This window comes from Odontomachus brunneus, unplaced genomic scaffold (genome assembly GCF_010583005.1).
Source record: "Odontomachus brunneus isolate Ranch 3 - 2012 unplaced genomic scaffold, Obru_v1 Obru_scaffold_044, whole genome shotgun sequence".
Lineage (NCBI taxonomy): Eukaryota > Metazoa > Arthropoda > Insecta > Hymenoptera > Formicidae > Odontomachus > Odontomachus brunneus.
Genome location: NW_022639494.1, coordinates 443,471 through 460,237, shown reverse-complemented (window position 1 = coordinate 460,237; position 16,767 = coordinate 443,471). Strand labels below are relative to the sequence as shown.

The 16,767-nt window shown below is 28.7% G+C and overlaps 3 protein-coding genes and 1 long non-coding RNA gene across 11 annotated transcripts in view; 1 reads left to right on the top strand and 3 right to left on the bottom strand.

Moving 5' to 3' along the window:
• The window catches only part of LOC116844618 (transmembrane protein 268), an 11,570-nt gene extending 541 nt beyond the window's left edge, over nucleotides 1–11,029 (top strand). Inside the window, exons 1-7 of one of the 8 annotated variants that reach the window (XR_004378107.1) lie at nucleotides 395–783; nucleotides 1,403–1,998; nucleotides 2,335–2,715; nucleotides 3,037–3,207; nucleotides 5,939–6,134; nucleotides 9,489–9,560; nucleotides 9,792–11,029. Coding sequence is in view for 7 of the 8 variants with exons in the window: in XM_032816417.1 (XP_032672308.1) it covers nucleotides 1,405–1,998; nucleotides 2,335–2,715; nucleotides 3,037–3,207; nucleotides 5,939–6,134; nucleotides 9,792–9,874 (1,425 nt within the window). In the remaining variant the exon portion in view is untranslated. Of the gene's footprint in view, nucleotides 1–391; nucleotides 784–903; nucleotides 951–1,402; nucleotides 1,999–2,334; nucleotides 2,716–3,036; nucleotides 3,208–3,750; nucleotides 5,858–5,938; nucleotides 6,135–8,701; nucleotides 8,872–9,488; nucleotides 9,561–9,791 lie in introns of those variants that run through there. The other 7 variants (XM_032816419.1, XM_032816420.1, XM_032816416.1 and 4 more) reach the window with 7 other exon arrangements.
• LOC116844626 lies at nucleotides 2,387–5,981 on the bottom strand. Its single transcript, XR_004378108.1, has 3 exons — nucleotides 5,855–5,981; nucleotides 3,809–3,966; nucleotides 2,387–2,533 (listed from the first exon to the last, which is right to left on the bottom strand). It is a non-coding gene; the product is annotated as an uncharacterized LOC116844626 (long non-coding RNA).
• A 61-nt stretch (nucleotides 11,030–11,090) lies between the features above and the next one.
• LOC116844624 lies at nucleotides 11,091–13,127 on the bottom strand. Its single transcript, XM_032816429.1, has 4 exons — nucleotides 13,076–13,127; nucleotides 12,849–12,914; nucleotides 11,880–12,127; nucleotides 11,091–11,609 (listed from the first exon to the last, which is right to left on the bottom strand). Exons 3-4 carry the CDS (start codon nucleotides 11,995–11,997, stop codon nucleotides 11,386–11,388), a joined length of 342 nt encoding a protein of 113 aa, XP_032672320.1. The 5' UTR covers nucleotides 11,998–12,127; nucleotides 12,849–12,914; nucleotides 13,076–13,127; the 3' UTR covers nucleotides 11,091–11,385.
• On the bottom strand, nucleotides 12,931–15,580 carry LOC116844619 (exodeoxyribonuclease-like). Its single transcript, XM_032816423.1, has 8 exons — nucleotides 15,410–15,580; nucleotides 15,107–15,168; nucleotides 14,539–14,856; nucleotides 14,327–14,453; nucleotides 14,121–14,264; nucleotides 13,757–13,900; nucleotides 13,463–13,643; nucleotides 12,931–13,294 (listed from the first exon to the last, which is right to left on the bottom strand). Exons 2-8 carry the CDS (start codon nucleotides 15,134–15,136, stop codon nucleotides 13,177–13,179), a joined length of 1,062 nt encoding a protein of 353 aa, XP_032672314.1. The 5' UTR covers nucleotides 15,137–15,168; nucleotides 15,410–15,580; the 3' UTR covers nucleotides 12,931–13,176.
• Nucleotides 15,581–16,767: the final 1,187 nt, after the last annotated feature.

Genomic DNA, 16,767 nt, shown 5'->3' with positions numbered 1-16,767 from the left:
CTCTCTCTCTCTCTCTCTCTCTCTCTCTCTCTCTCTCTCTCTCTCTCTCTCTCTCTAACACAAGATCGTAAATATAATTAGAATGCTGCTATACATGTATACACACACATTTATACACGTCATATACAGTCAAGTAAAAGTCACAAACGATGAACAGGTGAAATAATCTTTTGTTAGGTTTATCCTAATCGCGTACAAATTTTTTTCAAATAAAATAACTGATTAAAAACCGCGACCACATGATGCGTATATATGAGCGATCTAATCTTTATGTAATTGTAAAAAAAAGCATACACAAATCGTACTCGCAATAAATAAATTATAGCGCACAGTCACGTGTGTGTATATACGTGCACGCACAGGTGTGTATACGACATATATGCGGTATGCGCAATCGGGTGTATTAATATTGTCCGGTGTGCCCGCACTCGGCCGTGAAAATTCTCCCGGTAATATGCAAGAAACATAGTTTCTCGTTCACACGACTAACAATACGTTCCGGTCGCTTTGTTTCGCAAAAGAACGGGAAGAACTGACGGGTCGTATGACGTGAGATCTTTATGTAAGCGTGGATGCGCCGGACAACATTAATACACCTGATTGTACATGCATATGTGTGGAAGTTCGTGCCTGCCTTCATCGTGCACAACTCTCGACCCCACCTCAGCGTGTCCTACCGCTGACGTCCCACCTCTACCCGTCGTGTCCCATGTCATACACCTTGATTTCGTACATTGTACACCTTTCGGGCTCGCGGGTATGAGACACGCCGTATCACAGCAGGTATGTGCGCGATTCCACTTGTTTTCTCGTCATTTTTTTACCGCGCATACCTTATCGCAATTGTTGTTATCATTGCTGCTGGTTCCTATTTGGGCGCGCTTCATGAAAATCCAAATTACACGGACGCGCGTCAATTCGTCATCCTGCTTCAACGATCTAGCAAGTTTGTACGTTTTACGCGTTGGTACTGTGGCACAGTACGCGATTTTCTTGTATATCGTTCGATCTGGATCATTCGTTAAATACATGGAATTCTCATTAATTTGCTTTCACGTCGAGACACTTTGCGATGATGATGTCGATGACATCTTCGCGCCTTCGATTTCATGTCCGGACACTCCCTAATTTTAAGCGAACAAATCAGTACATATGCAGTATCGCGATGAATGTTACTGTCTAGTTATGTGTTGATAACGAACTAATTAAGGGTTGAGAATATATGCGACAATGGCCTTTGCGGAATTATAGGTCTTGTGCAATTTAACATTAAATGCCAAAATATGTTTTGTCAATAATTGTTAATCGCTAGAAGTTGACAAAGAAGCTTATATAATACAGTTATTTTTTATGGTTTGATACAAATCACATAACATCCTTGATTCGTTTATTGTTATTGTAGTCATGAATTCTGAAGACACAATTGATAATGCAACAGCAGCAGCAGCTAGTCCTTCTGGTGTAGCTATGAAAACAAAAAATTGGGTCCAATTTGAGGAAGAGCCAGGTCCAAAGGAAACTACTGATGTGGAGAGGAAAACTAACAGCGGCACACCAGCTGTAATACAACCTGAGTCAGTAACAGTGCAAGTTGACAAGATTAATAAAAGTATTGAGCAGCCTGATATTAATGATAAGGAAACTAATGAGTATAGAGGTGCTGTGATAGCAACTGAATCCGTCCAGATTAATTTAGATAGATCAGGTTTAAACCGATCTATCACGTCCGATACTCCAGATCTTAAATTATCACCTGATGTTAGAGCAGCTGAAGCCAAAAGTGCTTCTTTAAAAACTATTGATCTAAGAGATACGTCTAATGGTAGAAGCACATCGAGCAATGTTATCAATACGTCTATTGGAAACATCAGACAGGGTTTTGCGAATGGTGATACTATTGTTACCCTTTTACCAGTAAATACCAGATGGCCATGGATTACTCCAGCCAGATTTAGACCAGAATTAGTGCCAGAAGAATTAATGGCACAGGGACTAACGGTGTGTAATTTTCAATTATATATTTTAACATATTATATAATGATATAGTATTCTTCCTCAACAATTATTAATATATGCTTGATAAATATGTAATTGATGACAGACAGAAATGTAGTGTATAATTTTTCTTCTGCGTGCATATAAATATTTGATTGGATATAAATTTTCAATTTCATACTTAATAGAAAGTTTGATGTTTGAAGAGAGTTACAAGGTATAATTTGAAATATTAAATTAAAATACTTCCAGAGTAGAAATATCTTACTTTAATTTTACTTTTTTAATCTATTTAAAAGAAAGTTATCAATATTCTAATATAACAGATATATATTGCAGCTCACAGTGGAAGATTATGTTCACATAATGGAATTACTTGTAAACGACGTACGTTTTAACATGTATAATGTATGCTACAAGAGGATTCTTGTCCTTTGGATATTCATCGCCTTTGTTGTATTACTCGGTCTGCTATTCTCTGGAGTGACTGGTCTTACTTTATTTGGATTTGGTGTCATGTGGTTGGTCCTGAATGCAGCTGCAATATTTGTTTGTATGTTCATCAAGATAAAGCTCAATCATAATCTCGAAAAATGTATGGCTCAAGTTAATAAACATTTATTGAGGCATAAAATATTACTGGGATTGGACGATAGAGGGAAGATCTCATGCCACAAAGTCAATCTGTGTTTTATATACTTTGATACTGCCGACTGTGTTGTAAGTACTATTTACAATTCTCGATCGAATCATTTGTTCGAGTCCTAATTTCAGTTCATATTTTTTCAGTCGATTTTATTTTCTTTTGAATAGTAATAATGTGATGAGACAAAAAGTAATACTGTATGCATGTACATACACGCATGTGTATACACATACATGTTCCTATGCATTGCAATATACGAAAATTAAATTTAATAATATTTGTGTGCCAGAATTGTGTTTTCAAAATGAAGATAATTTGGAGTAGTTTGACAATTAATTATATAATTGTGCAAACACATACCCACGAAAATAATATAATGATTTTATTTACAACAGAAAAAGCTACAGGAAGTTATAGAAAGAGAAGAACGGGAAGGTAGAGTAATCGGTGGTGCTGATGACGCGAGCGAATTAAGTCGACAACGAGAATTACAACAGCGTATGGATATTGATGACAGTGACATTGTTATACAAGGCAGCACTACTACGAGAATATCTCGTAAACAGGTAAACTGTTCCCTAATATGTTCTCCTTTGTTATCTCATCATATGTTTTTTTATATATTTAATATTATAGTTCCAAAATTTCTCTTCCTTTATTATTTTGATTCTTTAATTTTTTTTTAATTTCATTTATAACTTATTTTTAATATATAAGATTTTTTATATATGCATATTTTATTTTGGCTGAAATATTAAGAAGGTAAAAACAGAACACTATTGTTCCGCTATTCGTAAGTATCAATGTGCAAAGTAATGCAAAAATTGTGAATTTAGGTTTATCCTTTTTCGTTACACAGTTGATGGTTAGTGCTTTCTTCTTTCTACAAAGCGTAAACATTTATTCATCTTGTTTTAAATACAGAAAGTATAATGGTGTAGATGAGGAAAAATATCCCCGCGTGTGGCCTATTAAACACGATTCGCAACTATGATTTCCACAATATCTATTCTTCTATAAAATATCGATCGATGTGCTAAATTTGTCGTGTTATCGACTGCGATAAGTTGTATTAAACATTTATTATATATTACATTGCAATCTACTAGGGTAAGAACGAACAAGTATTCTGCCGTTATGTGCAACGTTGGGCGAAGGATTACTTACGTCGACGTTTGGATTGGACAGTTGACGAAGAGGGTGGAAATCCTTCTTCGCCTCGTCACTTAGCATCCGCTCTGTGTCCATGTCAATATATAGAGGAATGGTTACGTAATAAGCCACGCGTTCAGGGCCGAGACTTTTGTCCTAGATGGAGTAGCTTTCTGAGAGATAGAGGCATTTAAAAAGAGTATTGTTCTATATCTCAAAAAGAAGTTTATATAAACAGATTTATATAAATTTTATTGCATATGTGTGTGTTTACGCACAGAAGTTATATAATTAATGATGCTCTTATTTTATGTTGTTATAACAACATATAGCAACTTTTTTTCAATGTGCTCTAAATGCAGAACAATATATATAGGGTTTTTAAAAATATATAAGAAAAATCTTTACACATTTACGGGTGTGTAGTAAGTTGGACATTTAAAAAAAGCAGCTTTAAAAGAAAACTGCTGGTTAATTTTATCAAATTATGACTTATATTATTGCACGTAGTTTAGAAAGTTAACTATAATTTATATTTATAAAAATGGCCATTTTTTAAAGTATATATATACAACTAAATCGCACAATATATAATATAAATGCATATAAAAAAATATAAGCTTTAAATCAGGCTTCGTTACGTTAAAAAGTTTTAAAGACATTTTATACATTCGAATTGCTAGTGAATGTGATTGAAGCTTTTCAATACACTAGCAGATATATTGACGCAGTTGCTTTTTTATATCTCGATCATTTTTTCCTATTATCGTATTTATAATTTCTTGAAAATTACGTTTATAAATCTTGTGTCATTTATATCTATTTAATCTGTTTAATTGTTTTAAATGTACTTAATACTTTGCTTTATATTAAAGGAATATTAAAGTATACAAATAATTATATAGTATGACATGATAAATACTCTCAATTACATGCACTGGTTAAAATTGGCATAATTTATACTATTTGATATAATTTATTGGTATAACTTATATTGTATTAGTATAATTTATTTTAATAATTTATATTATATAGTATATATTTATATTTTGCCAATTTCAATTTTCCATGTTATAGACATGGTAAACCATGTTATAGATATGGTAAAAATGTGCCTTAATTATCATATTTTTATCTGATAAATAAATACAGAAATAATTTCTGTATTTACGGCATCAAAACTATATCACTTATTAAATTTCAATTTTAATCATGTTTGCTAATATAGTTTATTGATAGTTTTCCACTTTCAAGTGGAAGCTCGTGTTTGATTCATTCCACATTTATTGAAAATAAATTCTAACTTAGTATTAAATCTGATATAAATATGGCCTTGGTACTTAATAAACTAAAGATAATCTAAATAATATGATAATCTTTACTTTGACAATCTATTATATATACATAATTCCATTAAAAAAGAGTATTTTTTATATAAAAATAAAGAACAATAGTCAATTATATGTATAATGTGCATAGATATGTAATTGACTCTTATTGACCTTTATTCTTATATTGTTTAATTTTAATCAAAAATTTTCCCACATATATCGTATATCTTTGAGACATACATGTTGTGTGGGTTACAATCATTTACTTCCGTATTACTTATATGATATCGATAAATTTTATATATATAAGCCTATTAACACATTCTTAAAAATCATGCTTTATGTTCTTATATATTTCGGGAACTATCGTTAAATTCTTGCATATTAAAGAAATTCTTAAAATTTTTACAATTATTTTTAATTATAATCTTAATCACAAATATATTATTGACATTGTATAAAGAATATTTTAAAAGACATACCTCTGAAATGGTGAACATATGTCTTTTAATTAATAATGAGCATCATAAATTTTATAAACATGCTATAATTTTTCATGACATCATCCAATTTTTTAGATATAATAGCATAACTAATTCCCATTATATTACATAATTTACACACAAAATTATATGTTATTTATAAGATCTCGTTATTGTAATTTCACATAAGTTAAATCGTTATTATAGCCGATAAAAGTTGCGAGTTATCTAAAGTATTGTTTGTTTACCGTGATTGCTTTCAAAAAGATACACTTATCATTATCACGTCAAGCCTATGGGAGCTATTGAATGATGATGGTGTGTGTTGACAGGAACGGGCGGAGTTGCTGTTGCTGAGGTATGCGTCTCGTTGGGCACGTCACTTTGTGCGTCGCAGACTTGATCTGGTTATAGACTCACAGGAACGCGACAGAGGCGTCACAGGTCTGTCTGTTCCACCGCGTCATTGTGTCTCCGCCCGTTGCCCCTGTCAATTCATTGAGGACCATCTCAAACACAAGCCCAGAGGCAAGTTGACGTTACGCAAATTCTTTATAATGCCAGACTTCACCTCTAGATGACTGCCAAATGGAATTTTCTTGATATGATTTATCAAAGAGAATTTTAGAATTTCTTACAATAGAAATCCTAATGAAAACTACGTGTTCCTGATGTCTTCGACAAACATAATATCATGTGTTTAAATCATCATGTATTACACGATAGCTTATTCAATTTGCGTATTCTCAAAATTGTAATTTTTTAACGTAATGAATAGTTATGGTGATAAAGTCTAGAGATGATCATTGATGTTATATTTTCAGTAGTTGTACTAATATATTTTGTTGTTATATAGTAGTTTCGCGATAAAACGGGATAATTATAGACATGAAAAAAGAAAAATATTAACAATGAGAAATTTTAGCATTAAAATTTATCAAAAATGTAATCATCCAGGTAGTCAAACCTGCAAAAGCAGATTTTATGTAGTGCCTGCAACAAACTTTGTCAGCTATTTATTGGTAGAAATACAACAGGATTTCATGACAGAATATGATGACAGACTGACGGCAGAAATCGAGCAGAATCTGTCGTTCTGATGTTTTTAAATAGAAATACTGTAGATTCCGTTCGTTTTCTGCCGTCAACTGCTGTTAGATTAGGCTCTCTCTATAAAGCAACAGCAAATTGCAGACACAGATAACTATGGATCTATTGATAGATGCTACTCAATCTGTCACCAATCTATTGTCATCAATCTATTGTCAAACTCTTAACAGATTACTTACTTATTAGTTAATCAGATAAATGAGGTAATCGTATTACTGTCATTATTTTTGTTAATAAAATATACAAATTTTCTTCTGAGTAAAATTTGTTGATGCAGTGATTATTACAAGTAGAAATTGTGTTATGTTACATTCCACATGCTAATTAACAATATATTGAAAAATTAATATATTCATGATGCATTTAACACAAGATACTTAATGCAACACAGAGATATATTTCTTATAGTATATTTTTTATTTGTAATCTCATATATATATATATATATATATATATATATATATATATATATATATATATGACTGCTTTTTATGTATTATATACATATTCACATTATCATTTATATTCAGCTTCGCTTATCTATCATTACATTCTTGAAAATTTATTCACGCTATTATGGCTTAGATATTGATGAATCTTTTAAAGCAACATGTTTCATCATATACACTATATCATTATATCATTGTATTATTTTGTATCAATTATTTCATTTCAATTATTTCATCACACTTTTGAGATTATACAAATTCTGAAAGTAAAAAAGAATCTCTGCTTAAATCTTTAGTTATTAATTCGTCTTAGAATGTGACAATATTAAGATATTGTTAAAAATATGTCAATTTAAATTAAATGAGATTGTTCACCATTTTGGAAGGTATATAATATCTATTTTTGTCTTCTGATTTTAAGATATATGCAATCTGCGCGATTGTATTTAAACACGTTATTAATATATATTACTTAGATGTATTATTGCTATTATCAGGATTTGTAAGTCTCTCTCTTATGGAGTAGTAGTATGATTAAATAAAGAATAGCATCTTCGGTGCCGTTTGTGTCTACTTTACTGCTACTTCTGAATTTAAGAGACAGACATATTTTAATCTTTACCATTATGTTTACCATAAATATATAAATTATATATAACATTATTTAAAAAAAACCAATTAAAGAGAAAGAGAGAAAAGTAGTATACTATTTGTTTTGTAGACACAAGATATATCAGTATATTACGCACAGATATTATATATATTATTTGAATATTATAAATTTTCTTATTAAATATGTATTTTTTTTAATTAAAAGAATAACATACCCAAAAAGACAATAAGTAACTATTAACTGCGCATATCTGAGAAAAGTATTTGAATTTCTTTAGAAGCTAAGAAAATTAAGAGTATTGCAATACATACAAGTATGCATATAACGTTGCTACATATATGGATATATTACTTTATTTTCTTTAATGTAATCGTTCATATGTAGTATTACTGATTATAATGAAAATATTATCGGAAATAAATATTGTATGGAATAATCCATTAAACTGTAAGATATTGTTATAAAAACAAAATTAGTAATACAGTTTAGTAGTTAACATCACTATTAGTGATTTTAAATGTAATCGATATTATACGAGGTTTGAAGTTGCATATCAATTATGTCCGTCCTAAAAAATTGGCATAGATATAAGTGCTGTAGTTAATATGTAACATATATACTTTTATATATATATATATATATATTTTATATATATATATATATATATATATATATATATACACACATATACATATATATTATGTATACAGAATACTTATTCCATCCTTATTGCAAAAAAAAGAGAAAACTGTAATTGTACAGAGAATCGACGATTTTTATATACAAAATGTATAACACTTTTATATGGTTGTTAAAAATGTTATGGAATAAAGATATATTACATATGTCTATTTTTTATCATGTTGTGTTTCTGTGTAATACAGTAAAATGAATATTGAATGTAATGTTTCTTCTTTTTGTAGCTTATAGAATTTCAAACTTCGTACTAACTCTTGCGTAATGCCCATCGTATGTAACTAACACACTAATTTTGAGGGATTACTTGCATGCAGCCGGACGGAAGATGATGAGTCTCGGTATATTACCTCATCCGCACATTATCAGCACATAAAAAGATAATCTTTAATATCATGTAAGTATTACACATCTAATGAGTTAAATAACAAATAAAAATAATTTTAACATCCTAAACAAGAACATATAAAATTTTGTGTTTTATGTGTTAAAACTTATATGTCTTATGTGTTATATAATAGCATATTTTGAAGTTTGGCTACATTTTTCAAACCCTAATAAACTATTAAACCTAATTGCATTTCACATAGGTAAAGGAGAATTAACTTTTATTTTGTAATAATAGCTCATTATTTTTGGTGTAACTATATACATCCAATTTATTAATCAGTCCTTCTATTTCTCATATTTCAATAAAGAAATTTTATTATTGTTATTTGATGAATTTTGTAATAATTCGGCAAAAGACTCTTTCTTCTATCGCCTGGTAGCTTCTATCGCATTTGTGGCTGTTTGTGCATCTAATAACACTTATAAGAAACAGAAAGAAAATTTTACTAACTTACTAGAATTTGCCAAATTGAAAACATATAATTTGATGTAAATTTGCTTGTAAATTAAAATTTTCAGACGAGTAGTTGGCTGTGATCCTACGTTTGCATTTTCAAAATTTTCTTTTAACTTAAAGGAAAAGATATAATATCATATAGAAAATCGATTTTTATTTAATTTCAGACAGATTTGTCCCTTAATTAAATGCTGTACTATGCGGCACTCTTCAAACTTCTATATTTCAGTCTGAAGAAAGTAAGACTTAAATATTGTCATATGTTCAATTGTAAATTTTTTTAGATATTATATTTATATTATATCTTTATACTATCTTTATTCTAATCTATAACAATATACTTTTCATAAAAAATATGTGATAAGTGAATTATATATAATAGAATGTATTACATTTGTATTTTATTATTATTGTTATTTTATTTGTTTTTTATTATTATTACTATATACTAACAAACTTAACTTTTTCAGGGTATCCACCAGGTTTTACATGGTGTGCCTACCTTAACGAACCTGTAATTCGATTTGATATGGTACCAAATGTGTCCCATTAAAAGTTTAGTAGTTTCTGCCCTGTTACATGATCGTGTAACAGTATTAGTTTGCGTTTAGAATTAAATTTACCTGTAGACGGACGAGCTATATGTCAAAACAAAAATACTGTTACATAGATAGAATTAATTAGTTCTTTAATTATAATGATTTTTATATATATAGTTTATATAGAACATCCTCTGATATTGCGTCACAAATTTTTCGTTCTTTTACACATTTTCTTTAGAATATCTACTTAAACAAAAATTATTACAAGATTTTATAAGAGTATATATATATATATTTTTTATCATTTATATTTTTTGATATACAGCATATATGTGATTACTGATCCAGTTAATTTACAATCTTTGATATGTCGCACATATACAGAGATATGATTAGATTATTATCTGTTAAATTATTGTAGAAACCTTATTCAATCTCTATGCAAGCTATTTCAAAAGACAGTAAGATAATTTTATGGAATGGTTATGCGCGACAGTATTTAAGTATAAGTATCACTAACAATAACACAAATGTATTTTTATTGTATACGGAACAATTATATATAGAACTACTTTTAAACAAGTGGCACTTTGCAATCTTTATCGCTCAAAGAGTTGTAGAGAATTATTTATGAGATGTGTAAATTTTTCAAATTTACGTGTAAATTCAGACTTTGGGAAAGTATAGTTTTTTCATCATATAAGGTGAACTAAAAAAAATAGATTAAATATGTACAATTCTCTTTATCCAATCCAGTTATCACAACAAACTTTTACTTAAAAGAATTTTTGATGATTCTTTAACTAATCAAGATAATTGGATGGTCCCTATTAACTGAGCTACTCTGTATATAAAACTATAATAAGTAATTCATAAGTTTTTACACAAAAGGTAACAGAGAAAATCATTCCATCTTTATAATATACAACATTTGCCGTGTGATAAATGTGATCAATTATAAATGTAATATCATGTTTCAATAAGTAGTGCTAGATGTTAAGTTGTTATTGTGCCTTGTCATAAATTTTGTTGATAGCTTTACAAAATGTTCTGTATCATTAAATAATTCGTGTATCAACCATTTGGTACACCAACATATCAATGTTGAGAACAGAAAAAAATTATCAAAAAATTATTTTGTCATTAAATATTTATTATACACTGTATACAGTGATACTCTATTATTTAATAATACCTTGTACCATAGAATATGTTCTTTTAATCATATAATATAAATAATAAGATAAATTTATTTTTAATAAATATTTATACATATATTTATAACAATATTATTTACTCTAAAAGTTCTATAGCTTTACAAGGAATAGTGAAATATTTAAATTAAAAATCAGTTGAGTAAAATTTTGAGATCCCATGCAGCATAAATGTTCAATAAATATCCTAAGAATATTTGAATATTCTTAAAACATTCTTAGGATATTTAGTGAACATTTGCTATATGGAATTATATATATAATTTCAAAGATATAAAATGACATCCAAGATAATATTAATATATTTATTATTCATATGTTATTAGAGCAGCTTCAGCCTGCTTTCTAATATCATCTGCTAATTTCCTTATTTCCTCGTTATTTGTCTGCAATTGCTGTTCTTCTTTCTTCAAAGTACATTCCAATTGCCTCAATTGCTGTTTAGTATTTAAATAAGCTTTGACTTTCTTATATATGTCATCAGAATTATTAGTGCTTGATAAACCATAAGATTCCTTTATACATAAATCATCTGAAATTATATTAATGAGTATATCATTCAGTAATATCCAGATAGAAAAAATATGTTTACCAAACAAATCAATTTAAAAACTTATATTAAATCTCTAAGGTTAAGTAATAAAAAAGTATTATGCTAAAATCTTTAAAGAGAAATTTTTGAGTATATAATTAAATAAAACGACACAATTTTCTTATATATTACATCTTCCTAAATATGATTAAAATGAATTTATTAGTAGATTTATTTTAATCTAAAAAGAAAAAGATATCGCATATTTACTTATGATTTTAAACGCAGAATCATCCACAACAGCATTATTGAGATCTTCCAACATATGTTCTTGACTTGGTAAAAGCGGTCTTGGAGGTATACTGTTTTTTTTATTACTGAACATCATTACACTGACATACACATAAAAATATTTATTTGCCTCTTCCAGTTTCGACTGTTGTTATTAGGTTAGGTTTTGACCAATTCTACCCAACGATCGCGTCGACGCAGGACGTCATTTTGTTTTTGTTTAATATCTAGTGAGAAACAAGGATAGAGAATGACGTTCATGGTCAAGTGGAACTCTTACTCCAAATAAATTATAATACGACTCAGCTACATATTAGACCTTTTTTTACTAAACATGAATAATAAATAAAATTTAATGGTTTATAACATCCACCAAAATAATAAGGTGACTCGAAAGACATTTTGCAATTTGAAGTCTCTGCTTTCGAAATATATTTTTGGATATAAAATTTAAATAATTTGTATAGAATTATACGAATGTATATAAATTAAAATTCGTCAAACATTAAAATTTTTATAATTTGTCGAGTTGTATCGCGTAAAGTAAAAATTATGAATAAACAAAATTCACGTTACTCGACAACATGAATCTTCCCCTTTAATTTATATACTCGCAAATTTTGTGATTTTTTTTCCTTCAAAGTTATTTAATGTTGAAGCAAAAATTGTATTTTAACTTTGATCGCTCATAATAGGCGAAGGAATCGACATACGACGTTCACTAACTAGTGAAAAAGAAATTAAAAGTTTTTTCTTTGTGCATGTATTAAATTTTTCATAGAAATTATTGCTCCGTGTAAAACCTGAATCGAAAATTGGATAGTCGTCACTTTTCATTTAACTAGATGTCTTAGAAATAAATAAGAATATAAAAATTATAAATTTAATAAGCCTGAAAAGTGTGTGAAGACTTCAAGATTTATAATGATTTTTTAACCATCTTGTTACCTTCATTTTTATGGAAGTAGTAGAAGTCTACAGCCATAATACAAGATCTATGTAAGAAACAAAGACCTAAAACACAAACTGATTAGGATTATAGTAAAATATTTATTATGTTACAACATGTAAAATAAGCCTATTAAGTTCATCTTACCTGATCAATATTAAATTATGATGGATATATTTTGTAAAACATCTTACATAGTATTAAAATATATGAATCAAATACATACACACGATAAAAAAGTAATTATTTGCATATTAATGCTTCCATTTGTAAGAAGAGTTTCTACTATGACATCTCTGTGCATCATAGAACATAATCCAATATTCATTACAAATTAGCATAAAGTATTACAGGGCAATGATCACTGCCATACACCTGCTTCCTTATAATATTATCGCATACTTTATTCTTGATCCGTTCTGATACCAAGAAATAGTCAAGTCTCCTATATGCCAAAAATTTTTTATGAATGATGTAAACTATTTTTTTGCACATTATTATATATGCGTAAGAATAAGTTATAATTGAAAAATTATAAATCTAGTATTATCCGAATATTTAGTCTGTCTTTATGCTCTATGTATAAAACAGTTTTAATAAAAATAATACTTACCATCCAATATCTTTATTGCGCGAATTGGCGAAATATGACCAGAATGTATACGCGCCTTCCGTATCAGGATATAATGCCCTAAATGTATCTATAAATCCAGCAGCTAAAAAGTCAGTCATACCATCTCGTTCTTCTTTGGTAAATCCAGCATTTTTAGCATTAGTTTTTGGATTTTTTAAATCTAGAAAAAAAAATAATTGCAATTTACTTTTTTTTATTGTATAGTGATCATTATTATTTTATCTAAACAGTAGAAATTTAAGAATATGAAATTAAAATTAACAATAATAGCACCTATTTCTTGATGAGCCACATTCATATCACCACATATAATAACAGGTTTCTTTTGATCCAATTCTTCAATATATTTCTTAAATATCTTGTTCCATTCCAATCGTTTTGGTAGTGTCACTAGTTTCTGTCCAGCATTTGGTACATCTATTGTATTATATTTCATATTTTATTGTTATATCTCTCAGAAATATATATAAAAATTCATGTCTACATCACATAAGATTCTGGAATATATCTAATTTCCCAAATTATAGAATAATAAATTTTTAATAAATTTAATAAATTTTTTACAAAAATGTAAACTGTTACAGAATAGTATAAATACAATATTATCTCTTGAGTTACTTATTAATATATAACTTACAAATATTGACTATGAAAAATTCTGGAAATTCTGCAACAATCATTCTCCCCTCACTGTCAAGTTCAGAGTTGTTTAAACCATATTTCACAGAAATTGGCTTTTCCTTACAAAACAAAGCAACTCCACAATAACCTGATTTTTTACCTATTAAGAAATATCTATTAATAACATTATTCATACAATATAGATCTGTAAAAATATCTTACTGTCAAGAAAATAATGATGATATCCAGATAGTTTAATTTCATCTGGCATTTTATCTTTATCACATTTTGTTTCTTGCAAAGCTACAATATCTGCATCTTCCTTTGCAATGTAATCTATTCCATTTTTCTAAGTAAAAATACATATTACTTAAATATTGTAATAGATAAAATTATTATAAGTTTAATAAATAGATTACGAAAAACCAACATACTTTAATAACAGCTCTGATTCCAGAAACATTCCAAGTGCAAATTTTTAAATTGTATTTTTTTCCTTCTTCATTTGACTTCATACAATCAAAATCTATCTCATTCAAATTTGTATCGGTTTTATTCAGTATCTGTTTGGGTTCATCCTTTCCTTTCTTTATAGCAACTGGTTTGGTTTCATTATTCGTTTTCTTGGATTCCTTTGATTCAGTTTTTGCCTTCTTTGATGCAGGTTCATCACTTGCATCAGTTACTCGCTTTTTTTTTGAAGTTTCTTTTACATCTATCTTTTTTTCAGATTTAGCTTTAGAGGAATCAGCCTAATATGAAGAAAAATTAATATATCTTTTTTCATATACTGCAAAGTATCATAAATAATACTGTGTTCATTAAATTTAAAAATGTTATAGTTATTTTCTGTATATTTTGTATACAGAAAAATTAATATTTTTTAATATATTTATAACACAATATTTTTATCATATTTAAATATATAAAGTAAAATATACTACAATAATATATTCATTTATATGTATTCAGAAAATAAATTAATCTTATATACATTTATACCTTTGCTTTTGCAGTACGCTTTGGTGGCATAGTAAAGTCTTCTTCTTTGCGAAAAGTAGATGCTATAAAAGTATAAAAAATATAAACATTTTCATAGAGACAACAGCTCCCAAATTGTAAGTGCTCGTACAGATAATTTTGTAATTCATAAAAATTAGAAATGTTTAATTGTTAATCTGTTTCTTAAATATATATCATACAAGTTTTGTATATAAAACAATTTTTTTAATTCAGATACAATTAATAATTACATAGTCTAATTACGTCTAATTGCGTTTACTGGCACTTGGCTCATTAACTTACAAGTTCGTTCTTCTTAACTAAGAAAGAAGCAATATCAGCTTGCTTTTTTACGATACTAATGATATTTCTTTTACAAATCCGAGAAATAGTCATATACGTGATCGCAAGAAACCGGATTAGGTGACTGATGTAGCTTTGTCTATGCACGTTGACTGCGACTTTAAATTTAGTGCCATTTATAGGATTCATGCCCGTTTCTACCAACTTTGTTAAACTTAACCGGTTAGTTATTTCAACGGAATTGACCAATCACATTTCTCTTTGTCAGAATTAACAGATGCGATTGGTCAATTTTGTTGGAAGGACAAACCGGTTAAGTTAACCAAAGTTGGTAGAAACGGCCATCAGTACCATAATCGCTCACTGAGCGCTCAATGAGCTTTTGCATTTGATTGGTGTATTATTTTAGGTCTAAAAGAATATGCCAATCAGATGCGAGAATTAACTAAACGCTCAGTGAACAGGTATAAAGTCCGGTTTATGATGGCCGTAATCCGTTAATTTATGCCAGAACCGTAAAAAATTAACCAATTATAGTCGAATTATAGAAGAATAATCGACTGTAATTGATCAATTTTTATGGTTCTGGCATAAGTTAACGGATTACAGGAATCATAAACCGCCTTTAAGTCTGATTTACAATAGGTGTAGTAAGCTTTAAGGCCAAATCACACTAACGATTGACGATAGATGATTGACGATTGAAGATTGGAACTTGACCAATTGGAACAAAGCAAGCCAAGGCTGAAGCTTGTTGATTCGTTAAAATCTAATCTTTAATTGTCAATCGTCAATCGCCAATCGCTAGTGTGATTTGCCTTCAAGCCGTAAGAAATTGATCAATCACGATTGATTATTTTTCTATAATTCTATTCTTTTTTAAACAGCTTCCTAAACTAGTATACACTAGTACGATAAGTTAAAGTGAAATAAGTGAAGTGAAGAATATTTTGTTTTATTCTAATTTATTGCACTAGTATACACTAATTTAGAAAGTTCTTCAAAAAAGAACAGACCATTTGTTTTGATGAATTTTAGGATATATAGTATTCGAAGTTCTCTTTTAAATGAGTCTCTAAAAATGGTTTATAAGCTTTCTGATTGGCTATGAGTCACTTTGAGGCTATGAGAGACTTATTTATCGTTAAAAGAGAACTCAGAATACGGGTTAAAATATCCAATAAAGGCTACGTTCCGAAATTCACTGCTAGTACTGAAATGCTATAGTTCATGTCGGGTGTATATCAGTTGGACACGGGGCAATTGGACACAGTCCAATCACAAGTCGCTGTTCCAAGGGACCCTACAAATGTCTCTAATCATACGGTGCTGTGATTGGCTGTGTCCAAATGCACCGT